Genomic DNA, 24,947 nt, shown 5'->3' on the forward strand with positions numbered 1-24,947 from the left:
ACATGAGTCTTGTTTGAATCTGGACTGAAGTTGACTCTTGATTCTCGATTCTCGACCATCAACGGGCCCTGCGACCTCCACGGCTCTGTCAACCTTTTTTCCCCCTCCAAGGCCAGCCCTGGTTCAAATCATGAATCTCTCCAACCTCTCCAATGAACCTGACGCTGAGTCCTGTTCTACCCTCTCTCTCCGTCACGTCTGGTTGAGCAGACATACGGTGCCAGTTGGTTCCCCCCTGAGCTATTGCGACTTGTCTCTCTACCCGTACCACACTGCTCATTAGACTGGAACGCCGTCCCGATGATCCCACCTTGACTGCTATTGGCACAGAACCCTAATCCTCCGAGTGCAGCTCCAGTACCAATCGTCCGATCCTTCTAATCCGCCGTGCCGTGGCAAAGGAGAAGCTATATACACTTCCAACATGGCATTAAACGGCATGTCCACGTTCGTGCCAGCCGCTCACAGCACGAATTGATAGCAGCCGACACTGAAAATGGAAGTTACAACCTTGCGCTGCATGGTGAGACGTCATAGCGGGGGGAAGTAAAGAATCCCCCAAAATGCCCCAGCTGAGGTCCTTCAAATTGCCCGCTGGCTCGTTTCCGATAAAGAAGCACTGTGCAAGGGACACCAAGGTTCCACCCACCAGTACGGCTACTCCACGTTTGCTGTCTGGTCCGGTATTCTACACTACGGAGTACACTAGTACGAATACTCACGAAGCAAGAGGGCTGATGCCGGCGGCGCGCGGGCATGAGCGCTGGAGCGAGGGAAGAGGAACCGAACAAGATGATGGACCGTGGAAGAATTGGGAATGGCGCCGTGGGCTTTCATACACGGCTCCGGAGTAGTGGCACTCTTTTCTTCGCTCCCGTCTGCTTCCATGCAGAACAAGATCCACCCTTCGGAGGAACAGCCCTCCTTATGCGACTTCGTCCCTTCTCGTCTGCAACATCCTACCTGTACCCCCAACGAGTCCGCACAAGCAACACCGCTACGCTGATATCGAGGACCGACGCGTTTACTGTTTCCCGTCTCTGTGTTCCCCTCATTCCGGCCTTGCGCCTCTGAATCTTCGTCCCAGACACATTCTACATGGATACCCGACTTCCCAACCAAGCAACACATCATCGTCCTGTCTTCTCCTGGCAGACTTCATGACATCAAGCCTGACTCTCCTCGCCTCATCTCGGTTCATCGGTAACTTCACGAACACCTTAACGGCAACCGTACGACGCGCTTCGTCATGCGCACACGACGTCAAGACCCGTCGGCCCCTTCAAGGAAACCCAATACCCAAACATTCACCATCTCGATACTCCGTAGACGGGCGCAGAAATAAGAGATCGCCGTAACTGGAAGCAACAAACCACGGCAGCTTGCATCGCACGTGCGATGCAAAGACTGCCAGAGATTAGAGGCACGGCCTTGCCATCTTGTCATCTATCACATCGTAGCCTGCCATTTGACAAGCTAAAAAAGCCGCCATTCGTCGTCCAGTCTCGACGAGGAAAGTGCTATCAGTTTTTGGTTACTCTCACAAAAAGGTCCGGCAAGTCAAGCCCGACTGCAGCCAGCAACACGCGGCCACTGATCAACGCCTCGAAACTTGACAAGACTAGGCGCAATCCAGACAGTCGTGGCTGATAGACAACCGACGGCACATTGCCTACCCCCAAGACGGTGCTGGAAACATCCAGACCCTTTCAAGTCTTGCAATTAAAGACAAGCAGCAAGTTGCCTAGGAGTGCCCACTGCTCAAGCACGCCAGCTGCATATCAATTAGGTATCTCCATGCAAACACAGAGGACAGCCATCTGTTGATGTTTCGAATTCCTGCTGTCGCTGCATCGAAAATATGCAGCGTCTTCTCGCCATGGGTAGCAACAGGAGTCTTTCGTGTCTCACGACCTGAGAGACGTTTTGCCCCCACCCCCTCCCCAGCTAGGCACGAGTCCAATGAGACCGATGTTGCCATCTTCTTCTTGAGAGCAATGGCATGTGAAGTATGTATTCCCAACCAAAAAAAATCATTCCGAGTACTGGGGAAAGAACGATAGCTGCAGCTGAGCCGCGGAACAATTGACGAAGCATTCTAGCGCAGGTTGATACCGGGTTCTCATTCACAGTGCGGGATGGCATTCCTGGCATCGCATACGGATACCTACTCTCTCTCTCTCTCAAGTCGGCATCGCCCGAATCGAAGCAGCCTAGGACCCTGTTCTGAAGTTTCCCATGGTTTGGTCCCCCACAGCCGCCCGAGTCCCAAAACATCCACAGACCATCGACTTAGGTGTGACCGTGTGCTTGAAAGCGGCTGGCTATCTACGGTCCACCAAAGAAGAGGAACGTGCCTCTTTTTTGCAGTGACGCCTCCTGTCAACGACTCGCCTATCCCACGGCGACGGCCGTGGAGTGTTTCACATACCGTGGAATCTTCCATTGCATTTTCCGTCCCAGCACGGCACAAGAGGGAGGCAGCCTGCGATGTTCTGCATACAACACAGACCTGCACATCATACCCGTACCAAGACATAGACCAGGGCTGCATTTCGCATCGTCTGCACTGATGTTTCCAGATCTACTGCCTGAGTGCGACGCCATTGGCAGATCAGCCATCCACCGCCCTAGGCACCCAAGAACAATGCTGGACTTCGAAGATGCTCATCGGCGAGGCGACGGTGACTTTGAACGTTGTCACCACATTCTTCTTTCAGCCACCTTTCCGGTAATTAGAACAATAAGGTGCTTGCCTACGTATTCAACCATATTGCGCGTTTATTGTTATCTCTAAGCCTCCAGCCAAAGATCAAGCGAAACGGCCCGTGGACAAACTGCTCAGTTTTTGTTTCTAATATCGCGGATCTGTCGCAGGTTCATGCCTCCGGTTTGCCCCCCTTGACGTTGCCTCCCGAGTCGGAATAGCCGCCCTCGAACTTTTTTTCCTTCTTCTTTCTTCGATGTCAAGACGAAAGAGATGAGATGCGACGAAAAGGCGTGGGATACAATTTGGCCCTTGAGTAGCATCGGATTTTTCGTTTCTGTAGCCAAAAAAGGTGGTATAAGTCGGGCTCGCCGCCGCCGCCGTGGTTGCATCAACGCGGTGAAGTGCCCGGCGCTCAACACGCTTGGTATCCGACGTCACATCAAAGTGTGCTTTGAAATGTCACTTCGAGCAGTCGGCCTTCCGCTTCATGGGCTCGGTTGTACTCCAAGCCCCTGGTCCAGGCCCCAGGTGTCGTGCCGTTCCCGTGGAGCGCATCCACGTTAGGACCGGCAACGAGTATCGTGAAACCCCATCCACTTGCGCGGACCGTCACCAGCTGGCCAGCCGCCGACCCCTTCAACATATACTTTGTCGACAAGGAAACGGATAGATACTTCTTTATCTCTTGCCCGCTTCGAGTCGCACATTATTTCCCCTATCAAGCAGTGATTCTTAAGTAGGAACTAACGTAGGACGCCGTGTTGGAGACGTTCAATGCGCTTGGAGTAGACTGCTCAAGACGTCCCCTAGCATAACACTGGGTACAAAGGCCTCCGTCACTGTCACCGTTCCCGTCCACTCCGGCCCCTCTCTGGGCCGAAGGGACCCACTTTGCGGACACACCTCCCCCGGGGATGCCCGTCTCATGCCGGTCACGTGTCACACTACAATTTACTCAAAATCCCGATATCGAGCTGAGCTGGCTCGTGTACTTAGTATACAGCGGGTTTTAGAGTAAACATGGGAGATAAGAAAGCTGTAGCCTGATCAGATTTGGAATCCTTCAAGGGCAGTCAGTCCTGTTGAGTTGATTACACTCATTACGCCCTCTCCCCATCTCCAACGATTGCAATGAGATTCTGTTCTGTTCTGTATCCCTTCCCAAATTCCCTCCCATCCAGTCTGATGACGATAAGGTCGGTAAAAGAAGTCTGGTAAGCCCCCGTCCCCATGGGGCAAAGCACGGCGGCACATCAGTACGCTCTGAGGAAACAGTAGGTAATTGCGTCAAGATTGCGTCTCTTTTTATTCACGCCTCATTCCGTCTTACCCACAAGAAGAGGGCCATACCCTTGCTCTTACTTTCCTCATCAAGTAAAATCCTCTTGCAAGGTCAAGATGATAGATCCTCCCTTGTGAACCATGTCCTGCCTCGCCCCATCATTCGTCTCACGCAACACATGAATCCTAAAGAACACGCCTCCACCTCCGGATCTATTCATACATACTTGGACAAGATAGCAAGCAGCATATCTTTGCCCCTTTTCTTTAGGCTACTAATCATTACTTTTCTTGGTACTGCCCGGAGCCAACGTGTAAGTTGTATTTGGAGAGTACGATCAAAGAGGCCAACTGCTGGCTCCTCCTCAAGCCTACCTCTATCCCGTACCCAAACAATGTGGTATAGCTGTACCCAATGCTCATTTGGAGAGGGTGGCATCACTGTAAACGGCAAAAGGACACGTGAACGCGCTGACGATGTGTGAGGGAAAGGAATGAATCAAATCCACAAAAGGCTCAATTGAGATTGTCTACAGGTGTCCGCACACAGGCCGACTTTTTTCCTCCCTTCCACAAGACTTTTGTCAACGCCCATCTCTGTCTCTCTCTCTATCTCTATAGAGGGAGCCCCTTGCGAACACAAAAAAAAAGGGGGAACATGGTATCCATATGAAATTCTTCTTTGCTGCTGGTTCTTAGCTGCTTTGCTGTCCCCTTGTCTACCGGACAGTGACGTCAACCTCCTGGCTCTCAAACGTAGGGAGCTCAGCCGCAACGTCCTTCCACTCCTTGGCACCGGTGACGAGGCTCTGGATGGCCGCGATGATGGTGTCCTCGTCGGCGCGGACCTGCTTGGTGGAGTCGCGGTCGCGGAGGGTGATTGTGCTGTCCAGGACGGTCTGGAAGTCGATCGTGATGCCGAGCGGGGTGCCGAGCTCGTCGTTGCGGCTGTAGCGCTTGCCAATGGTGGCCGAGGACGAGTCGACGCGGGCCGAGATGCCGTACTTGCGCAGCTTCTGCGAGATCTTGCTAACAAAGGGCTGGAACTGCTTGTTGGCGGACAGGGGCACGATCAGGACCTTTGTGGGGGCGACTGTTGGGGGGAAGGAGAGAACCTAAAGTCGTTTGGTTAGTGATGTGTTTGATCAAGGGATTCCTGAAGGGGCTAACTTACTCCGCGGGCCTCGTCACCGGCACCATCCTCGGTGGCGCGGTTCCAGTAGACGTGCTCAATCAGCGAGTACAGGATACGGCCGATACCAAAGGAAGGCTCGATGACGTTGGGGGTGAACTCCCTGGTGTTCTCGACGCGCTTTCTGAACTCAATCTTGACGAGGTCCTTGCTGACCTTGACGGTGCCGCTGCCGACGCCGGCAACCTCGAGCTCGAGCTCGCCGTTGTCGGTGAGCTGCTTGGCGAGCTTCTCGCGCTGCTCTTGGGTGGTTCCCTCCAGGGCAGCCTCGACCGTCTTGCCGTCCTTCTTGAACTGGGGACCAAACTTCTTCTTGTCGATCTCAACCTGCCACTCCTCAAAGATGAGGGGCTCGTCGAGGCGTTCGCGCACGACAAGGGGCGCGCCAGTCTTCTTGGCGTGGACGGACAGGTCGTAGGCACTGCGGTCAGCGCAGCCAACGCACTCGATCCAGCCGGAGGAGGTGAGGAGCTCGGCATCCCAGCAGTCGGCGGCGTAGTGGGCCATCTCGTTCTCCATGTGCTGGCGGAAGCGGACCTTGTTCATGTCGACACCAATCTTTTGGAGGAAGAGGTGGATGCGGGCGAGGAAGTAGCCGAGGGTCTCGTTGTCGACGACCTTGTTGCTCACGGCGTCGCCAATCGTCATCTTCTTGACGTCGGTCTTGCCGGCGAGCTGGGTGTGGCGGTCGAGGAGGGTGAGCTCGACGGTGTTGACCTCGGGGAAGCGAATGTGCTTCTTGCCGCCCTCGGGGTCGACAAAGTGCTCAATCTCGGCCATGAGGAACTCACGGACTCTCAGGAGACCGGCGCGGGGGGAGATTTCGTTTCTGTAAGACTTGCCGATGGAGGCGGAGGCGAAGGGCATCTGCTGCATGTTGAAGTCGAGGAGCTTAGCAAAGTTGAGGAACTGGCCCTGGGCGGTCTCGGGGCGCAAGTAACCAGGCAGGTTGCTGCTGGGGCCAATAGCGGTCTGGAACATGAGGTTGAAGGCGACGGGGGGCGAGGGCTGGAGGCCGGTGTTTGGGTTTCGGAGGTCGTACTTCTTGATGAGCTCGCCAAGCTCCTCGCCGTTGTAGTTGTCAATCTTGGCCAGGATCTCCTCGTACTCCTGGACGACGGCGTCCTCGAGCTTGACAGCCTCGGCCTTGGTCTTTCTCTTCTTCTTCTTCTTTGGGTCGTCCTCCTCCTCGACCTTTTGGCCGCGAGCCTCCTTGTCACCCTTGAGGCGGGCCTCGAGCACATCCTCGACGAAGTGATCGGCACGCAGGATATCGCCGTTCTTAGGGTCCTTGCACATCCAGTCGGCAAACTTGTCGACGTGGCCAGAGGTCTTGAGGACCTCGTGCGGGGTCAGGACGGTGGTGTCGATCTCGAGCATGTCCTCCTCGAGGATGAAGTGCTTGCGCCATGTCTCGACGATGTTGGCCTGCAGGGCGCAACCGGGAGGGCCGTAGTCGAAGAGGCCAGCGACGCCGCCGTAAATCTCAAAGGCCGGGGTGAAGAAGAGACGGCGACGCAGCATGGCGTCGAGGGTCTGCCTATCGAGAGGCTGACCCTTGAGGGTTGTCGCGGTGGTCGTCATCTTGGAGGAAGAGCCGGCGGCAGCGGACGAGGGCTTGTTCTTTTTCGAGGGAACGAGGACTTGAGCCCGGGAGAGGTGACGGGAGGTGGTGAGGGTGCGTTGGTGGGAGGAGTAGTGGTTTGGATAGTGGGAGGAGGGGGAGGGCAGCAAGGAGGGGGAGGGGTAACGGTGGTGGCAGTGGAAAAAAGCGGCCGGCCGAACTGCACAGAAGCTAGCTGTGGAACGAATTGAAGGTGATTGGTGTGCAACAAAGCGAAAGGGCTTCATCTGCTCGATCGTTTGGTGGGGTTGTTTAGAGGAGCGTGAGTCATCTGGGGGTGGATGGAGTCACTGGCAGCTCACTGTACTCTGGACTGCAGCCAAGGTAGAGGAATACTGTATCTAAGAAGGGCTAACCTGGAAGGCTGGGCTCAATTGGACGATGCCCCGAAGAGAGAGAGAGAGAGTGTGTGTGTGTGTGTGTGCAGTGCAGACGGGACTGCAGAGTGCGAGCTATGGAGCGGGCGGTTTGGGTATGAGCGAGCGAGTGAGTGTGTGGTGGTCAATGTCAATGTTCGTCTACCGATTCAGTTCTCACACCCCTCGTTGGTGGGCAAGAAAATAATAAAAAAAGTTCTATCCTCCAATTCCAGGTTGGCATTGGGTGTACCAAAAGTGGTCTGTCGGTCAGTTGAGGTGGCCCTGTCGTTGCGGTCCGCGCCAGGCCAGGTACGGCACCGGACGACCCCCCCTTCTCTGTCCCGCAGCCGCAGACCGGCACCAGGCGATTGGACTCGACTAAAATCTTCCTATTAGGACCCCACCCCACTCGAGAAGGTGGAGCCCACGGATCATTCAATTTGCCGATCAACCAACGGCCGTCGAGAAAGACAATCCCTGGCGCCCCCGCAAACCGAACGCCGGGACCCATCTGAAATGCATCTGCTGCAGGGATTGGTCGGTGCCCCGCCAAAATTTCTCCAAAGCTGATTTTCACTGATTCTACGGCGCCTTTTTTTTTTTTTTTTTGCGCTGCTGTACCGACAAAAGTTGTACAGCATCATTTTCTTTGCGACAGATACCCCGAACCGAACACCACCGGGCGATTTAACGAGACCATTTAAGGGGTTCAATTCTTACCGAATCCAAGCGGAGGAAACGTACACTCTATCGATCGAAACGAAGAAAAAAGAAAAAAAGAAAGAAAGCCAAGATGGGCTTCTCAAAGCCGGGCAAGTCCATGGGGGCTTCGCTCACGAACAAGACGTCCAACAAGCTCCATCGCAAGGAGATGTACGTCCTGCAAAAGAAGGACAAGGACAAAGCCCAGCGCGAGATGCGCTTCCGCCGCAAGAAGGAGGAGGACAAGGACCCCGAGCTCCGCGCCGCCCGCCTCGCAAAGAACAAGCCCAAGACGCTCGACAGCAAGCGCGTCTGGGACGACGTCGACGACGACAGCCTGGGCAAGGTTGTGGACGTGGAGAAGCTCAAGAAGAGGAGGATAGAAGAGGAGGAGAACGCCGCGCTGGAGCAGGAGCTCAACGACGAGGACGGCGGTCTCGAGGACGATGACGAGGACGACAGCGATAACGACAGCATGCTCGAGGACGAGGAGGACGAGGCCGCGGCAGCCGAGAAGAAGGCCGAGAGGGAGAGGCGGCGCGAGGAGAAGCGCCGCGCAAAGCGAGATTCCTCCGCCGCGCCCTCGACGACCTCGACGAACCTCGACCTCACCCCGTCCTCCCTCGCCCTCAAGTTCCCCAGCCTCTTTTCCGAAGACGCGCCCCCGCCCCCCAAGATCCTCATCACCACCTCGCTCAACTCGACCATCCACCACGAGGCCAACATCTTCCGTACCGTCTTCCCAAACTCCACCTACGTGCCCCGCTCCGCCCACCGCTACGGCCACAAGTACTCCCTCCGCGAGATCTCCAAATTCGCCGCCAACCGCGACTACACCGCCGTCGTCCTCCTCAAGGAAGACCAGAAGAAGCTGACGGGCATGTCCATCGTCCACCTCCCCACCGGCCCCACCTTCAGCTTCACCATTACAAACTTCATGGAGGGCAAGAAGCTCCCCGGCCACGGAAACCCGACGAACCACTACCCGGAGCTCCTCCTCAACAACTTCAAGACCCCGCTCGGCATGCTCACCGCTGCCCTCTTCCAGCGCCTCTTCCCGCCGCAGCCCGAGCTCGAGGGCCGTCAGGTGCTCACGGTCCACAACCAGCGCGATTACCTCTTCTTCCGGCGCCACCGCTACGTCTTCCGCGAGAAGCGCGAGACGGAGAAGAATATTACCACCGCCGAGGGTTCCGAGATGAAGGGCGTCGAGGGCATCCGCGTGGGACTGCAGGAGGTCGGTCCGCGGTTCACGGCCAAGCTGAGGAGAGTGGACAAGGGTATCGGCAGGGCGGGCAGCGAGGGCGAGGAGTCGCAGCCGTGGGAGTGGAAGGCCAGGATGGAGAAGGACCGTAAGCGGTTCCAGCTGTAGAGTAGGTATTCTTGTGGTCTTCGGTCGCTGCGGATGTCGGAGTGTCAGGTACAGTGATGCATTGTGTTGTTGGCCAGGGAGTACCCCGTACGGCGTTATTTATATGGCTTCAAAAAAAAGGGTAGATTGGGTTTTAGACATGTCATGTCGCGTATCACAATAAAAGAAAAGAGACATTGAGATGCGTCAGGTTATGGTTGAAAGAGTTGAAGAAAGTGTTTTATTTCTCCCTTGCTACGATTTCAAATGACCTTGTTCCCTATACGCCGAGCCATGCAAGGTTTGGGTTCATGTAAAAGAGGTATCATCCCAAATATACCCTGTCTAATCCCGACGGGCTCAATCTACTCAACGCCATCTTAATTCCCATGATCCCCATGCTGCCAAAAAAGAACCGTTTCCGAAATGTTATAAAGTCAACGGAGGGCCTCCGCTGACATGACGAAGGCTTACTTGCGCTGACTGCGCTGGTGCTGAAGCATGACGACGGAGTAGCTATGTAAGTCGTTAGTTTGATGTTCACATGCGGAAAGGCTCAATTCACAACGTACGCAACGATGCCGCCAATGGCGACAAAGACACCAAGAACCGACTTGTCGCCAATGGCTCTGCCCGAAACCATCCAGCCAAGAGCAACAATGGTGCAAGTCTTGAGGTGGCCAACAACGGTGCTGGATACAGGACCGGTCTGGGCAATGATGAAGAATTGGGAAATGTTGATGAGCGAAGCAAAGGCGCCAGACTGTGCATTCCTAATTAGCGAGTGAACCAAGATCCTCACCAAGGGGAAAACATACCATGCCAATCATGATCCATCGGTTGCCAGGAACATTGACCCAGTCAGGGAAAGTGTCGACAAAAGGAATGACGTAGAGGAGCATGAAAGAGGCGATGGGGGCCTGGTTGTACAGCAGCTGCATGCTGGACATCTGGAGCTTGCGGTGGTAGCTAGCGATCCAGACGGTGTAAAGAGACGAAGCGAAGATGCCAGAAAAGGCAAAGATGACACCCAGAGTAGAAGTCGTCTTGACCTTGTCGTCCTTGGTAGGCAGAGAGTCGTAGTAAGAGACCATACCGACACCGAGGCAGGCCGGGATCAGCGCCATAATCGCATTCCTGGGCAGTGTCGCCTTGTAGAGCACAAAGTTCATGAGCGCGACGGTCGGCGTCAGCAGGATCCGGGCAATCTGGTAAAAAGTCACGGAAGAGAAAGCCAGGGAGAGGTTCGGCAGAATGACGTTGAGGCACATGGCCACGGAAAGCGGCAGCAAGTCCCGGATGGCGGCGCGGCGCGGAGTGAAGTAAGCGAAGGTAGGCCGAGAGAGGACGAACAGCGTGCCGAAGGTGACTAGGAAGTGGAAACTCGCAAAGGTGAGCTGGCAGAGCTTCCACTGAGGGTCGGAGAAGATGGCCTTGTTGGTGAAAACCTGGGGAAGATACAGTCAGTATTGTTTATATTTTTCAGGAAATCACACACTGCAAAGGAAGACTCACAATTCCGATCGTCGCCAAGGTGTTGACGGTCATCCAGACGATGGCCGAAGTCAAGCTGGACTTCTGGGGTTCCTCCTTCTCATTCGTCTTGGGCAGGAGCTTCTCGTCCTCCTGGGTTTCCAGATTCTCCTCGTCTTGCGACTTGAGGTTGTGGACGCTGTCCTCCATCGGATCCAACTTGGTAAGCTCGTGGAGAGTCGCGGCGTCGGTGGAAGATGAGGCGAAAGAACCCGCTCGCTCGGTGCGGTAGTCGTCAGTCATTGTGAGCGACTTCGAGAGATGGCGGGGCGTGGTAGTTGGTGTGGAAGGAAAGAAACAGCGGACAAGCTGAGTGAATGAGACTCGGTTGCAAGGTGGTGAGCGTGAGCAAAAGGGAAGAAAAGAGCGGGCAGTCAGTCGCGCGGTAGTGCGTGAATTCAGGCGAGGGCCGGTGCTGATGAATTGAGATCGTCGCCAGGTGAGGACTTTGGGGTCCTATTTCAGTGTACCATTGGAAGTCGGGTTGCACAAGGGAGCGTCAAGAGTGTAAGGTCGTCGGTTTGTTGGAATGCTCTGAAGGGAGACGCCTCGTCTGGTAGAATTCCGGAGGGCAACCGCGGAATTGAAGGGAAAGGGAGTAGACGGGTGCAAATATAACGAAAATCGTATGGGAAGGTCCGAGGCGGCGGCGTCCCAGAGTAAGTCGTTCTTGCCCGTACCGTGTAAGGTCTGCCAGTTGTCGGGTCTCGTTCTTTCTCTTTGCGTCAGACTCAGGGCAAAAAAGCTGGCGGGGGGTCTCGGTGGTGGTAGTACGGGTAAGTACAAGACTACCTCACTACCTGGGAGGTTCCTTCCTAATCCTAGCTACTAATAGTACTAGGCAGTGACCACCTCCTACCCCGGGCTGAAAGCAGAGACTCAGAAAGAGCAGGAGCAGGGGTGAGGGATGATGAGAAGGAAGGAGGGAGACGTAAGGAAAGGGCAGGGGAAGGTGCGGGCCCCACGACCCCGTACCGGGACTTGCGACGTGCGATTTGCGACTTTGACCAGCTCGCACCTCAGATCCTCACGTTCATCACACACATTGATGATTCTGGCACTCCCGTCGATGTCGCACACTCGCTCAACTTACCCCCACAGACTCGCGCACCGCTGACAAGACTGCATAGAAACACTGTCTGCAGTCCGAAAACTTGGCACAGGCTCAAGCATCATGACCAGAACCAGCTAAGTAAGCATTGGCTACCTATCTTTTCTCTCGATCCGGCGGCTTGGACCATAAAGTAGCCAGCCATCCCATCTAGAAAACAAGACGGAGGCCAGACCCTGACCTGCCACCCTGCCGCCGCCGCCCTGTATTCCCTGGGAGAACGCCCAGTACAAGGCTACAAGCCATTTGGATTATGGTCCGTTTCCCTGGACTCGGGTTTTGGGGGGGCATCGAGTCCTGTACCGTACGGATACAAGCACCATGGCCTTGAACGTCCTTACACGGAGACACAGAAAAGCACCTGCAGATCGAGATGGCTGCATCAAAAGCCACCAATCCAACCAGACGCAAGCCCACGGATTTCTCGAACTGGACGGGAGCTGTTTTCTGGCGTCCGCCTTTCTTTTCTGGTCTGTCTCTCTGACTTTCTCTGCCTGCCAGCCAGCCTCGCCCTTGCCTGCCACGGTGGCACTCTTCTCTTCCCCAAAACAGAGTCTTGTAGCGCACATTGTGTATCCCGTATGAATACATGTTGTGGTCCGCACCACGTAAGTTAGCGCCAAGCCACTAACACTTCGTAAGCTTCAGCCCCGCTCAAGATCCAATTAGACCCGACTCGACAATCTGCAAGTCTCTCTTCACCCGTCGTACCCGTCACATCTGCAACACCACAACATGGCACCAAACCCATATGCAGCTTACTCACACTCGATCTCGACGTTAGCTTCGCTCGAGACAGGTCGTTCCGTCATCGCAAATGTTGACACGGAGAGATGTCTAGGACAAATAAAACTCAAGACCACACTCTTTTGCAGATGCTCCGAGAAAGGATGAACGCAGCCTCGTCTTCTGGCTCAAGGTGTTTGGTCGAGCAGCTCGACAAGCCATCCTCCGCGAGCAGCTTCAGAAGCAACGGATAGCCCGATACGCGCCCAACTCTCTCCGACAGCCGCCCCAACTTTGTCTAATTGTCTTCACTTTCGCTCTCGCCGGCATCCCAGCGTGAACCTTCTGTGATCCGATCCAATTCGCACACGCGTCACCATGTGGACCGTGGGCAATGGCCTTGACACAGAGAGGGTTTCGACGGAGCTTCCCCCTGGGATGGCGGCTGCTCTTGAGGGACACACGGCGCCGTTTCTCTGGTTGTGCCGGTTCGCTCGGTTCCTTCGGGGTCGTTCTACTCCAGCGACTTCACCAATTGTCCCGCTGTCAAAAATCTCTCGGATAGAGTTTGGCTGAACAATTAACGCCTAGATTGGAAGGTTTACTCCCTGAGACATTGGAGTTCCAGTACGAACCTCCGCCAATGCTGCCAAGTAGCCTGCTTCCAGCCTCGCTCCTTGTCGCCAATATCTCTCGACGTCTGAAGGAATGCACCATGTCTTGGCCGCTGTCGCAGCTCATTCCAGCGGTCCTTCAGCATGAACAGCATACATCGTGCCGCATCGCAACGGCATCTTCTGCCGTCCGTCTGTCGGATTGCTCCACCGTTTCCCGCAAAATCTGGCGCGGCCAACCGTTGACGAGACTCTGAAATGTCTAGGACAAGGGGGGTTTGAAACGAGCGGACAGCAAGTCATGTGTTTTGACTGGGCAGCAGTGTGCAGTCATTACTGCAGTGCCTGGCATCTGTCGCTGGAAATGCCGACCATGGTCCTGATCCATGATCGTCAATGCCCCTGCGCCAATCTCATCTGAAGACGCAAGCATGCAAGTCGAGTCCGCACAGCCGGGAGGAACGGGGGGTTCAATGGTCTTGCCGGCTCCCTTGGACGCCAAAATTAGTTGCTCTGTTGCTCTGGTACGGCGCAGACCGCTCGCTTGACTTGGGGGCCATCCGTCGTCGGGTCATCCTGCCACGCGCCTGCTCAACATCCCTCGCGATGAACATGTCAGCGGTTACGTGGAATCTGGCTATCGTTCGCTCCATGCCAGTCTGGTTTTGACCACTGTTGTCTCCTCCCTCCGATAACTTATCCTCGAGCGTTTCAGCATTCCCCAGACAGACCATGAGGCTATGGTGCTTTGGTCAATCCGTGGCATGAGGGGGAGGATGGGAAAAACGAGCACCACATTCTTGCGCGTCTGCCACCCCACATGGTCCATTGCAAGCCACAGGGACGCGCGCCCGGCCTCCCCAGCATCGACGGCGCCCGCTGGCGCCGGAGCTGGTGCTGCCTTTGCCCATCACGGCTCCACGTTCGAGGAGCCGGACGAGTGGGAGAGGCCGGCATAAGACGCTCCGCTGTCGCCATCGTCGTCAGCCAATGGAGCATCGTGAGCCGGAGACACATTCGTCAGTCTTTCCGTGAACGTCGGCCCTAGAGTGGCTCGTATCGGATGTTTACAGCATTGATGACTACATCTGTGGCGTCCGTCGCGGGCCGGTTCACGAGCATGTTTCCTGCTGTCGTGTTTACCCGGAAGGCTAGCTCGAAACTCCTGGTCTCTTGCTGGAAGGTGTGGCCGGGGACGGAGCTCGATGGGCAGACAGCTGCATCTAGGTCTTGGCGGTGTGATGGAGTCAAAGTGTAAGTACTTGGGGCCAGGGCTGCAAACGATGCAAACTTGTTCTACAGAGTACACCTCACTGAAAATGAGGGTGTTGAGCATTCCAGCGCTTCGTGGCCCCTGACATTCCTTTACTTTTTTTTTCGCCCCTACCCCTGCTTTCTCCCTGATGAACGAAAGAGCCCGAAGTATCACGGAAGCAAGGAGGCCAAGTAAGTGATGAAGAGATTGGTCGCGAACCCCGTCCCTCTAGGCGCAGAAGCAAGAACAGCGTATTGTCAGACAATAGGCTGGAAAGGAACTAGTGGCCGGTCTGGAGGCGTTTGTGGAATGGTCCCCCACCCACGGCGCCCACGGCTGAGAAGCCAGCTGAGACTGGGAATCTCAGGGCACTGGTCTATCTGTGGCTAGTTGGCAAACTATTCAGTGTCGACACCTCGTGGTCGGCCGTGCCGCCATGATACCCGTCGAAAGCGGTGTCTTGGACATACGTAGTCGCTCTCCCTAGTTTCCATTAGCTTGCGCGGAAAGAAGGGGTCCCATTCCACTGGGAAGTCTCGTTTAGATTGGGGTTGCATCTGTCAAGTTGCTGCACGGCATCTCATGAAAAGAGCGGCTCCGGACGGGTATGGATGATGGAATTGGGAGGGCAAAGTATTAGGAAGGGAAGCAGAGGGTAAGGGCCTGGGTACTGAGGAAGTACCTGTCGTCAGAGATGTCAGAAAGCGAGTACGTATCTTTTCGATCTGACTTCTTGCTAATTGGTTCTTGAGTCTTGATGCCTTTTCCGCGTCTCATCATCACATGATCCGTCAAATACAGCCAGTGTATTATGTAAGGCACATTCATCAGGATTCAGTTCATGGTCGTTCTTTCTGACAATCGTCCACTCCGACACCTCTCAATACGTCGTTCAAATACAAGCTTTTGGCAGCCGGGCGTTTGTGAGCTATAGACAGAATTGCGCCGTGTGCGTGCTGTCGGAAACTGGAGATGGTTTTATTTTGGGACACCGCGACGGGGTCGCGGCGGGAGAGTTGTCGTGGACGCAGCCGGTGCCTGGATGCCATACCAGGGTTCCCTTGGAAAGTCCCCGGTTCGCAATAATTACACAGATGATCGAAGAAAAGCAAGCACATATACCTACCTGCTCGCATAGTAGGCTGCTGCAGTTGTAGTGGTTAGTGGCAGGGGCAGATAGTTGCTGTAGGAATCGAAAGTTAGGTACTCCGTAGATAGGTAGCGAGAAACTGAGAGTACGGATGCAAAGTACATATACTTTGGAAACACAGGCAAGCGTCATGTTTCAAGATGTTGCTTCCCAGCCAAGACCCTCTCGGTGTCCACCCCCACCATCCACCATCTCTCTCAGTCTCCCGTCTCTACCGCAGCACTACCTACGTACGGATGCTATCAGTATTTGCGATACCATTCTTATTGCACTTGAGCTGCACTCGTCTGGTACTTAGGGCCAAATTGTTCCTTTCCCACCAGTTGCTGCAGCAGCTGCGCCGAGGGCAGCAGCAGCAGCAAGCAGCCATCCCACCATCCATCCACTTTTCTCCCACACCGGGCTAGATTGTCATCCATGAGAATGTCCCCAAAACATCAGCCAAGCACCCGCACTCAATTGGAGCGACGACCGTGGCTGCAGTCGTAATCGCGAGGAAGCCACCTCCACAGACCACGGCTGCTAACGAAAATTGCGAGCGAGAGAGAGAACCCAGCTGATTAGCTGACCTACGTGTTCCTGCTGTACTCTATACATGATCTAAGCTACTTTGCTCCCGCTGCGTACGGTTACCTAACCTGAGTCCCTCTCTCAAAACCTCTTAATCAGAGACGGACGGACGTCAAGAGACACGTTGCCAAGTACTCGCCGCAGCTTGGGCCGGTACTTGACTCTATCCTGGAGCCACGGATACCCGCCCTGTACCTGGTCGTCTATGCCCGTTCCCCAGTCGAGCTTACGCCAATCATTTCGGCCCTTGCTGATCTGCTGTCCACCGACCGCCTCAACTTGGGATGCCTCTTACAGCCTACGCACACCATCTCATTTGAACGCCTACGACGGTTCCATATGCACCTTGCCGAAGCTATCTGAACTTTGGCTGTCACTCTGCCACAGACTTTTTAAAGGTGGCAGGTATCCAGTTTCTCGCCCTTCAGACCTCCGTGCCACTACTCATCTCAGCTACTGCATCATCTCTCGTGAGACGGACGACAGGCGACTAACCACAAAAAACTTTGGGCCGACAAACTCCTTGAATTCTCTCCCTCATACCTGTCGCCGCCGTTCCTGCACACGCACTCCTGCCAATATTTCTCACTGCTACTACTACTACTACTACTATTACTACTGCTACTACTACCGCTACCTTACATTTCGCGCTCAATACGACTAATTCGCCAAACTTAGCTTGGCTCTAACGAACCATCCATCCTTCAACCACCGCGGACTACGTTCGGCCTCCCTTGCCTCAGTTGCGCGCGACTCGGGGTGGTGTGAGTGAGACAGAACAGGGCACAGATCGCCAATGGCCTCGATTTAGACGTGATAGGGATATCCCATATCTGAGGTAAGATTAATTGCCCGATATGAGCCTGTCTTGCGTGTGGGCATCCAGCTAAACTCACTTTCAGGGCCACATACTCTCTCCCTTGAAAGCCCAGCTGGCTTTCCCTACTTGTACTTCACCCTCGCACAAGCCTGACTCGCCATCGAATCCGAACCTTAAACTCTCTACGAGCTCCCGACACTGACCCAATCACTCGCTCTTCTTCAACCTCTCACACGCACATAACCAAAGACAGGTCAATTTATACCAGCGATATCGTCCCGACTGTCGAAATGACTCAACTCAACGGCCAAAACCGGGCGCCGAGCAGTACGTCGAAAATCGTCCTTATCAACCCTCATCAAAATGCGTGGATGCTAACCTTCAACCCAAGCCTACAGCAATGGTCACGGCAAGTTCTTCCAGGATGGAGGTGTATGGAAGGAGGCGCCCTTGCTCAAGGGCACCACCAAGTTTGAGCCTCTTCCCGATGTCAAGAACATCATGATCACCGGCGGCGCAGGCTTCATGTAAGTCGTGGTCTTGGCACTGCGGTTGGCCCCCCTTCAAGCTAACAAATACCTCAGTGCATGCTGGCTCGTCCGCCATCTCACTCTCACTTACCCCGACGCATACAACATCATCTCATTTGACAAGCTGGACTACTGCTCGTCACTGAACAACACTCGTGTCTTGAATGAGAAGCCAAACTTTACCTTTGTCCACGGCGACATCACCAACCCCACAGAAGTCGTTAACTGCCTGAAGCGGTACAACATTGACACCGTCTTCCACTTTGCCGCTCAGTCACATGTCGATTTGAGTTTCGGTAACTCATATGGATTCACTCACACCAACGTTTACGGCACCCACGTTCTGCTTGAGAGTGCCAAGAGCGTCAACATCAAGCGCTTCATCCACATCTCCACCGATGAGGTCTACGGTGAAGTCAATGATGACGACGACGACCTCTTGGAGACCAGCATCCTCGCACCCACGAACCCGTACGCTGCTAGCAAGGCCGCCGCTGAGATGCTGGTCCAGTCATACCAGAAGAGCTTCAAGCTCCCCGTTATTATCGTGCGCAGTAACAACGTTTACGGACCGCACCAGTTCCCCGAGAGTATGTCATCGAATGTTTCAAGCTTGTTGATTATAGCTAACCCAGCCAGAAATTATTCCCAAGTTCAGTTGTTTGCTGAACAGAGGCCAGCCCGTCGTTCTCCACGGTGACGGCAGCCCCACCCGCCGCTACCTGTTCGCCGGTGACGCGGCCGATGCGTTTGACACCATCCTCCACAAGGGCCAGATGGGTCAAATCTATAACGTTGGATCCTACGACGAGATCTCCAACATTGACCTCTGCAGCCATCTCCTCAAGGAGATGAAGATCCCCTTCGCCACAACTGACGAGTTCAAGAAGTGGGTTAAGTACACACACGACCGTCCCTTCAACGATCACCGCTACGCCGTCGACGGCACCAAGCTGCGCCAGCTGGGATGGGACCAGAAGACCAGCTTCGCTGATGGTCTGCGGATCACCGTCAACTGGTACCGCCAGTTCGGCGAGGAGTGGTGGGGTGACATCACCTCCGTTCTCACTCCCTTCCCTGTCGTCCAGGGTCTGGATGTGTCTGCGGACCAGGAGCCCGTGGCTGACTCACCGCCCACCCCCGAGTCGAAGAAGAGAAAGGTGATTGACGGCGTCAACGGCACCAACGGCCACTCTATCAGAGCATAGAGTCCCATGTGCTCAGTGGCGGGTGGGATGAATGAGGACATGAGAAAATTGGGTACGGGGGGGGACATGAAGAAGGGTGTTGTTTCCCTTCAATTGTTACGATGTAAATCCTTAGAAACGAAACAACGGTCCGGCGTATGGCCAAGAAAGCTTGGCAAGTTTGCAGAACACACAACACAACACACATTTCCTGGCTCCGGTCATGGCGGAGGGCGTAAAAGGCACACAGTATGGCGGTTCAATCATAGAGAACATGTGGTCGGCAAATCAAAGCTTTTTTCCAAACGTCGACTCATCGTTTTGAGATTCATGTGTGGTGTGGTTCCTCTATAACCTTCACGAGGTCCCTGGTGCCGGTACCCAGTGTGTTTGAACAACATTTTGAACAACATGAGTGGTTGTTATTCTGGGTTAGGAGCAGGAGAGGGAAAGATTTAGCTCGAGTACACACTCTCAAGTTGTTTATATGGTGTGCTACCTAGCGTACAGCTGATTCTGCTTTCGATCCTTTGCCCTGAAAATGGAGAAATGCGCTCTTCTTCCTCACATGACAAGGAGACAATGCCACATCAACATCATCTAGTCATGAAGTGAAGGGTTCGGTTGGTCTTGACTGTGTTTGGTAACGAGAAGGAGCTTTGAAGAAGTTGAAGAGTAGAGGGAGTAGATATAGCAGGGTTTAAATTGATCTTTTGCGTTATTCATTTTATCACTATTATCAGTGGCAGCAATCAGGCAAAGCCCGGCCTGGGTTCTTTTCATGTGGTGTCCATGTGATGAGGGGGTTTCGTGGTTCCCTGTTACAAAGAACGAGCTGTGCCTCACGGAGACTTTTTTTTTCTGGATGAACCCCGGGGTGCCTGGCAACCTTTGGTCGTGGGTAAGTCATTTTGCTTTTTCTACTTTCCTTTTTCCGCTCGTGATTCTTCCCGTAATTGAGGGGAGGGGATGGAAGGGGGGCTGGACCACGTTTTTTTTGTCATCTTACATGCAGATGCAGCTGGAGTTGTTGCTGGGTTTATTTGATTGCTTTTGGTTTCTCAAGACTCAAGACTCAAGACTCAAGCAACCAGCCAAAGGGCCCGGCGAGAACCCCTCTTTCTTCTAACTCACCTCATGCACGTGTTTCTTGGACTATGAGTCTATGGATTGCTTGCTTTTCCCTCTTTTCTCCCCTCGCAGCTTCCTGGTGTCAATGTTGAATGGCCAATGGTCAATGGTCTCATCTGTATAGATAGATGGAGTGTGGTTGGGAGACGAAAGGGGAGGTTCTCGAGTTTCTCGACCCATACGAACGGTACGAATACTCCGCTCTCCCCCCCTCGCTGGGAAATACCGCGCGAATGGTTCGAGATGGATTTATACCCCGGTCACGCAACTTTCGTTGGTTCGGCATCGGACTTCTCGGAGGCGGAGGGATTCGCTGTTTTTGCGTCTTTTGAAGTTGAGGTACGGAAATGTAGACCTGCCCTATTAGATGTGTGTGTAACCTACCTAGATTGGCAAGACTGGTAATGCTGCCACAGCTCTCCTGCTCCTCTTCAACGCCTTGAGATATGCTGAAAGAGCACGAGCGAAAGCGTCCGGACTGATGTCCGTCTCCGACCCCACCTTGGACGGCTTCTTCAATTCTATCGAGGGGGAATCGATGCCCCATCCGTGAGTGATTTGGAAACCGACGGTTTGGTGGACTGAAGAATCGCTCTCGTCCTCCACCCGGTCCCTGACCTGTCGAACCGGATCCTTGTGATCGCACAGAACTGACCCAGATATGATGGTTGGATATTACGATTTGGTTCTCTGGGTGGAGAAATCCGTAGATAGGGATTACTACTGTCTGCTCCTCCGTACACAACGATCCTTGGGCTGCTTGGCCCCCTCTCTCTCTCTTCTCTCTCTCCTCTTTGGTTCGTCCCCTTGGACGTGCTTGAGCTTCTGGGTAAGGGCACATTAGGTGTGGGCGGGGGTTCCGGGGAGAGAAGAGACCCACAACCGCCGGACCCATCCATCCCCGAGACCCGGGCCAACCAGAGTGGCAGAGTCCCATAGACATCCCAGAGCCCCCCGAGGCGCGGTTGTGGTTCGGTGGGGTCTGAATGAGAACCCAAGGTTCCAACGGCGGCGGGGGGCTTTCCCTCATCCTTGGGCCTGGGAGTTCCTGGACCGTGGACGCGCCGCCGCGATGCCTGTGCGTGGGTTTTTTCTTTCCTTTTCGCTTTGAGCGCTCCGTCCCATCCCGTTGGGATAAAGTATCGCAAGTGGGAAAGGCCTGGATTGGGGTAAAGGACGCGCAGAAGCGTTGGTGCAGAGAGTTGCGCCGTGATTACCAATGACGATGGGAGAAATGCTGGTATCGTGCATTGAGAGATGAAGAGGTTGGTACCCAGTAAGGTAGGTAGGCAATGTTGCAGCTCGCCTCGCCTGCAGCATATCTCTACTACCTTGGGTAGCTTAGCAGCTAAGGTGCTGACTGCCCGCGTCGGTGGTTTCCGGGAATGGTATCAGTCTTCCTCTCTCTCTCGACTTCATTCTGAACCTAGAGGACGGTAGAGGGAGACAGAGGATTCAGCTTGATTTGATCAGAATTTCCGAGCATAGCAGCCCTTTTATCTGATCCGCGAACCGTTGGAAATCTTGGTTGGTTCGAAATTACATTAGGAATTAGTGCCCAGTGTTCTTCACGACAACAACATTAACAACAATGTAATCCTCCCCCCCCCTGATGCAGCACACTGACCTTGCATATCCAGTGTACCAATGCAGAGACCTTGGTGGCTCTACATGTACGAATGAAATTTCTCTCTCGCATCGCATAGGCATAGAAGCGTCCTAGAATTGGAGCAAGAGGTCCAGACGTAAAGAAATGATACCTCGAGCCCGCACCACCCATCTCTAGACCCATTAAGATGCCGTTTTAACGACATGGCCGTCGTCCACTCCCGCAGCTAAGGCACCAAGCTCGTGTCCCGCGTATTAGTCTCTTAACCAGTCGGATTCTTGGAGTTAGGGATTCTCCGTAGTATGTTCCATTTGTAAAGCATAAATCTCCACGGCAGCTCCCCACGGCCTATGCCGCTGTCTCCGTCCAACACGTCCCAAGAAGCAAGCCAGACTGCCAGAGGAAACAGACGGTTCTACGGATACACTAATGTATGAATGCCAATGTGCAGTACCTAAGAAGCAATAACCCTTGATCGTTTGCCCCGTCCGTTCCCACCCACCCCCCCTCGTCCCTCGTCGTCCGTCCTCGTCGTCCCGGTCCCATCACCAGCGTCCTTGCGAGGTTCCCACATCGCCATCCCGGCACCTGTCAGGATTTCTGCACAGGATTGAAGCCTACACTGGCCAAGGGCACCCGCACTAGGACGTCCCCCCCGGAGCAGCCATTCCCTTTCAGTGCTAATCCTACCCGACTGGCAAGTCACGTCGTCGCCTGATTATCCTCAAAACGAACGTCCTTTCCCCGTGCCCCCCAAGCCTCCAAGCCCTTCGCTCTCCCAGTCCCGCCTCCCGCGTCTCCCAATTCAAGAGGCCCCTTCTTTCAACCTTCTCCCGCTTTGCCGCACTCGGTCTCATGCCATCTTTTCTCTTTTGTTCCTCTCCGGCCTAAGCCTTCTCTTCAAGTCTGCACCAAAGGGGGAAAAAGACACTTTCCACCATCTACCTAGGTATCTGCCCGAGCAATCGCGACCACCGATCGGCCGACCGATAGCATCCGGATTTGGCACCAAAATCGCCAGCCCTCTTTTTCCGTCCTTGGGGTTTCCGCGAGAACCCACTCCGTCGCCCCCTTTACTGGAAACAACCAACCTCGACGAGAACGACGACCCGTTTCCCTCTTTTTTTTTCTTTACCCACTGCCGCCAAATAATTCAAACAGATATCCTCCCCGGCATCCCGTCGCGGGCCATGACATGACGCTCCGGAGCCGCCGACTAGCAACAGAACGACCGCGATAGGGACCCTTCGAACTCAGACCCCTCCCCGGGTGGCACAGACGGACGGGACGGGTCTCGGCCGCCGCCGCCCATGGCCAGGAAGCGGCGCACCAAGAAGCGCAACAAGGGAACCAGTTCACAACCAGACCCCGCGCAGGGTGCCTCGTCCAGCATGTCCACCACCGACGAGCTCGCGTCTCATTCGAGCGACGGCCTGTCGAGCGGCATGCGCGAGAGCGAGAGCGCCGCCACCGAGATGACGAGCGTCATGGGCAGCACCGAGGACGGTTCGCAGGCCGGTCTGGAGGCCGACGAGGAGTGGAATTCGCAAGAGGAGGAAGGCATGGAGGCTGACGATGACGATAATTTCTCCGTGTTCGCGCCGAGTCACTACCCTCGACCGAGCGAGTCGCATCGGACAGAGATGCCCTACATGACGTCGCCGAACCATCAAGACATGTGAGTATTTTCTGGGGTTTGTGCCGTTTTTTGTCACCACCACGCCGAGCACCCCGAGCGACGACGGTCCAGATGTAGGCTGACTGAGAGGATAATGCAGGTCGTCAACGAGGTCATTCATGGAACGAGAATTGGATTACCAATGGGAAAACGGTCGTCGATATTGCGGATCCCACTACCACCTACCAAACGACGAGTGGGAAATGTGCCGCATGAGCTTAATCCACCGAGTCTACCTCCACGTTTTCGACGGCAAACTGAGCACGGTACCGATGGAGAACCCACAGAGGATACTAGATGTCGGCACGGGCATCGGCGAGTGGGCGATAGGCATGGCGGACGAGTTCCCCAACTGCGAGGTCATTGGCACAGACATATCCGCCATAGCGCCCACGTCAATACCGATGAACTGCTTCTTCGAGGTCGACGACGCCGAGCTGGAGTGGGAGCGCGAGCTCAACTCGTTCGACCTGGTGCACTTCCGCCACATGATGGGCGCGTTCCTCGACTGGAACTTTATCTACAAGGAGGCCTTCAAGGTCATCCGCCCCGGCGGCTGGATCGAGCTACTAGACTGGGACGACCAGCAGGGGTTCAAGAAGTTCCTCTCAGAGTTCCCTCCCACGTCTGAGATCCACGAGCTGTCGAGAGACCTGACGCAGGCGGGGGTCAAGGCCGGGCGTGCGAGGGGCGTCGCGCACATGAACCCGAAGCTATTGACGGACGCCGGCTTCACGGATATCAAGCTGACGGAGCACACGATACCTATTAATCTCGAGTCGAGCGAGGGCAAGCTGTGGCTGATTGCCTGTATCGACGGCCTGGAGGCGGAGTGCCTGCGGCCGCTTACAAAGTACATGGGGTGGGAGCCCGACCACGTCAAGACGGCGTGCCACAACGCCGCCAGGGAGATGGCGCGCCTGGCGAGAGATCCGATCAAGTCGCATGGCCTCATTGTCAAGGCGCGCGTGTTGGTGGGGAGAAAGCCGACGACTGCGGTTACGCCGCCGAGGGTGTACCCGATTTTCAACGACGACGCGGATGAGACGGATGATACCGCGAGAGAGGATGCTCACAGCAGACACCATGACGATGATGAGTCCGCTGTTGAGACGGCGGTCTGAACTGTCGTCAAACGAACTATGTCGCCTCTTTGAAGAGGCGATTGAATAATTTCGCTCCATCCGGGTGATGAACAGCCTGGGCATGACTAGAGCAAAACGATTTTTATCTTCATGTTCACTTGCATATCGCAACTTCCACACTGGCAGAAGAGATTGGCCGGTCCTATTTAAGAGCGATCAACAGACTTTGCATAGCTCCTACTTATTTACCTTACCTTCTACGGAAACTGGACGGGGTCGAAAAAAAAGTACCTTGTCTTTAAAGCGATCAACTGAGGATGCTGTTGTAGCAAATGGCGGATGGGGTTCAAGGAGGATTCGAAGAGGACTCGTAGTTGCACACTCGTGCAGATAAAAGAGGTCGAGAGATATCCTAGCTACTAGGCAGATTAAGGATAGTCATCGAAAGAAAGATGAAAATAGATAACGCTCCCATTTGGTGCACCATGCGTGGTTATGTGTCGAAATGAAGGAAATCCGAGTGAAGATTACCGCAGAGGTGCCTAATGACCTCGATGACCTGAGATGGAGCTTTGTGTAGGTAGTTCGATTTATCGAACCTAAGAGCTCGGTGCTTCGAAAGTACGTACCGCCATAGCTCCGTTCCCAGGCTGCGGTGGGGGGCCGGCCGAGCTCCCTGCCTATGTCATCCATCCTCCATCCACAGAGACAATCACCAGCCTCCAACAA

At 54.7% G+C, this 24,947-nt stretch overlaps 6 protein-coding genes across 6 annotated transcripts; 3 read left to right on the top strand and 3 right to left on the bottom strand.

Annotated features, from left to right (window-relative positions):
- Positions 1–4,469: 4,469 nt before the first annotated feature.
- Positions 4,470–7,294, bottom strand: BDP55DRAFT_666797 (glycyl-tRNA synthetase). The gene is made up of 2 exons (XM_060575122.1): positions 5,166–7,294; positions 4,470–5,106 (listed from the first exon to the last, which is right to left on the bottom strand). Exons 1-2 carry the CDS (start codon positions 7,032–7,034, stop codon positions 4,711–4,713), a joined length of 2,265 nt encoding a protein of 754 aa, XP_060428540.1. The 5' UTR covers positions 7,035–7,294; the 3' UTR covers positions 4,470–4,710.
- A 467-nt stretch (positions 7,295–7,761) lies between these two features.
- Positions 7,762–9,449, top strand: BDP55DRAFT_666799 (anticodon-binding protein). The gene has a single exon (XM_060575123.1). The coding sequence runs from the start codon at positions 7,960–7,962 to the stop codon at positions 9,238–9,240; it is 1,281 nt and encodes a 426-aa protein (XP_060428541.1). The 5' UTR covers positions 7,762–7,959; the 3' UTR covers positions 9,241–9,449.
- A 58-nt stretch (positions 9,450–9,507) lies between these two features.
- BDP55DRAFT_177619 (triose-phosphate transporter) lies at positions 9,508–11,187 on the bottom strand. The gene is made up of 3 exons (XM_060565794.1): positions 10,735–11,187; positions 10,038–10,667; positions 9,508–9,982 (listed from the first exon to the last, which is right to left on the bottom strand). The coding sequence occupies exons 1-3, from the start codon at positions 10,993–10,995 to the stop codon at positions 9,776–9,778; spliced, it is 1,098 nt and encodes a 365-aa protein (XP_060428542.1). The 5' UTR covers positions 10,996–11,187; the 3' UTR covers positions 9,508–9,775.
- Positions 11,188–16,973: 5,786 nt separating this feature from the next.
- BDP55DRAFT_177698 (dTDP-glucose 4,6-dehydratase) lies at positions 16,974–19,026 on the top strand. The gene is made up of 6 exons (XM_060565795.1): positions 16,974–17,016; positions 17,081–17,126; positions 17,248–17,325; positions 17,390–17,525; positions 17,583–18,118; positions 18,168–19,026. The coding sequence occupies exons 3-6, from the start codon at positions 17,289–17,291 to the stop codon at positions 18,734–18,736; spliced, it is 1,278 nt and encodes a 425-aa protein (XP_060428543.1). The 5' UTR covers positions 16,974–17,016; positions 17,081–17,126; positions 17,248–17,288; the 3' UTR covers positions 18,737–19,026.
- An 875-nt stretch (positions 19,027–19,901) lies between these two features.
- BDP55DRAFT_177763 (uncharacterized protein) lies at positions 19,902–20,989 on the bottom strand. Its single transcript, XM_060565796.1, has one exon. It carries the CDS (start codon positions 20,874–20,876, stop codon positions 19,959–19,961), a length of 918 nt encoding a protein of 305 aa, XP_060428544.1. The 5' UTR covers positions 20,877–20,989; the 3' UTR covers positions 19,902–19,958.
- A 1,776-nt stretch (positions 20,990–22,765) lies between these two features.
- On the top strand, positions 22,766–24,257 carry BDP55DRAFT_729566 (methyltransferase; the record flags this gene model as incomplete). The annotated part of the gene is made up of 2 exons (XM_060579582.1): positions 22,766–23,133; positions 23,234–24,257. 2 exons carry the CDS (start codon positions 22,766–22,768, stop codon positions 24,255–24,257), a joined length of 1,392 nt encoding a protein of 463 aa, XP_060428545.1.
- Positions 24,258–24,947: the final 690 nt, after the last annotated feature.

This window comes from Colletotrichum godetiae, assembly GCF_030913485.1.
Source record: "Colletotrichum godetiae strain CBS 193.32 chromosome Unknown BDP55scaffold_25, whole genome shotgun sequence".
Classification (NCBI taxonomy): domain Eukaryota; kingdom Fungi; phylum Ascomycota; class Sordariomycetes; order Glomerellales; family Glomerellaceae; genus Colletotrichum; species Colletotrichum godetiae.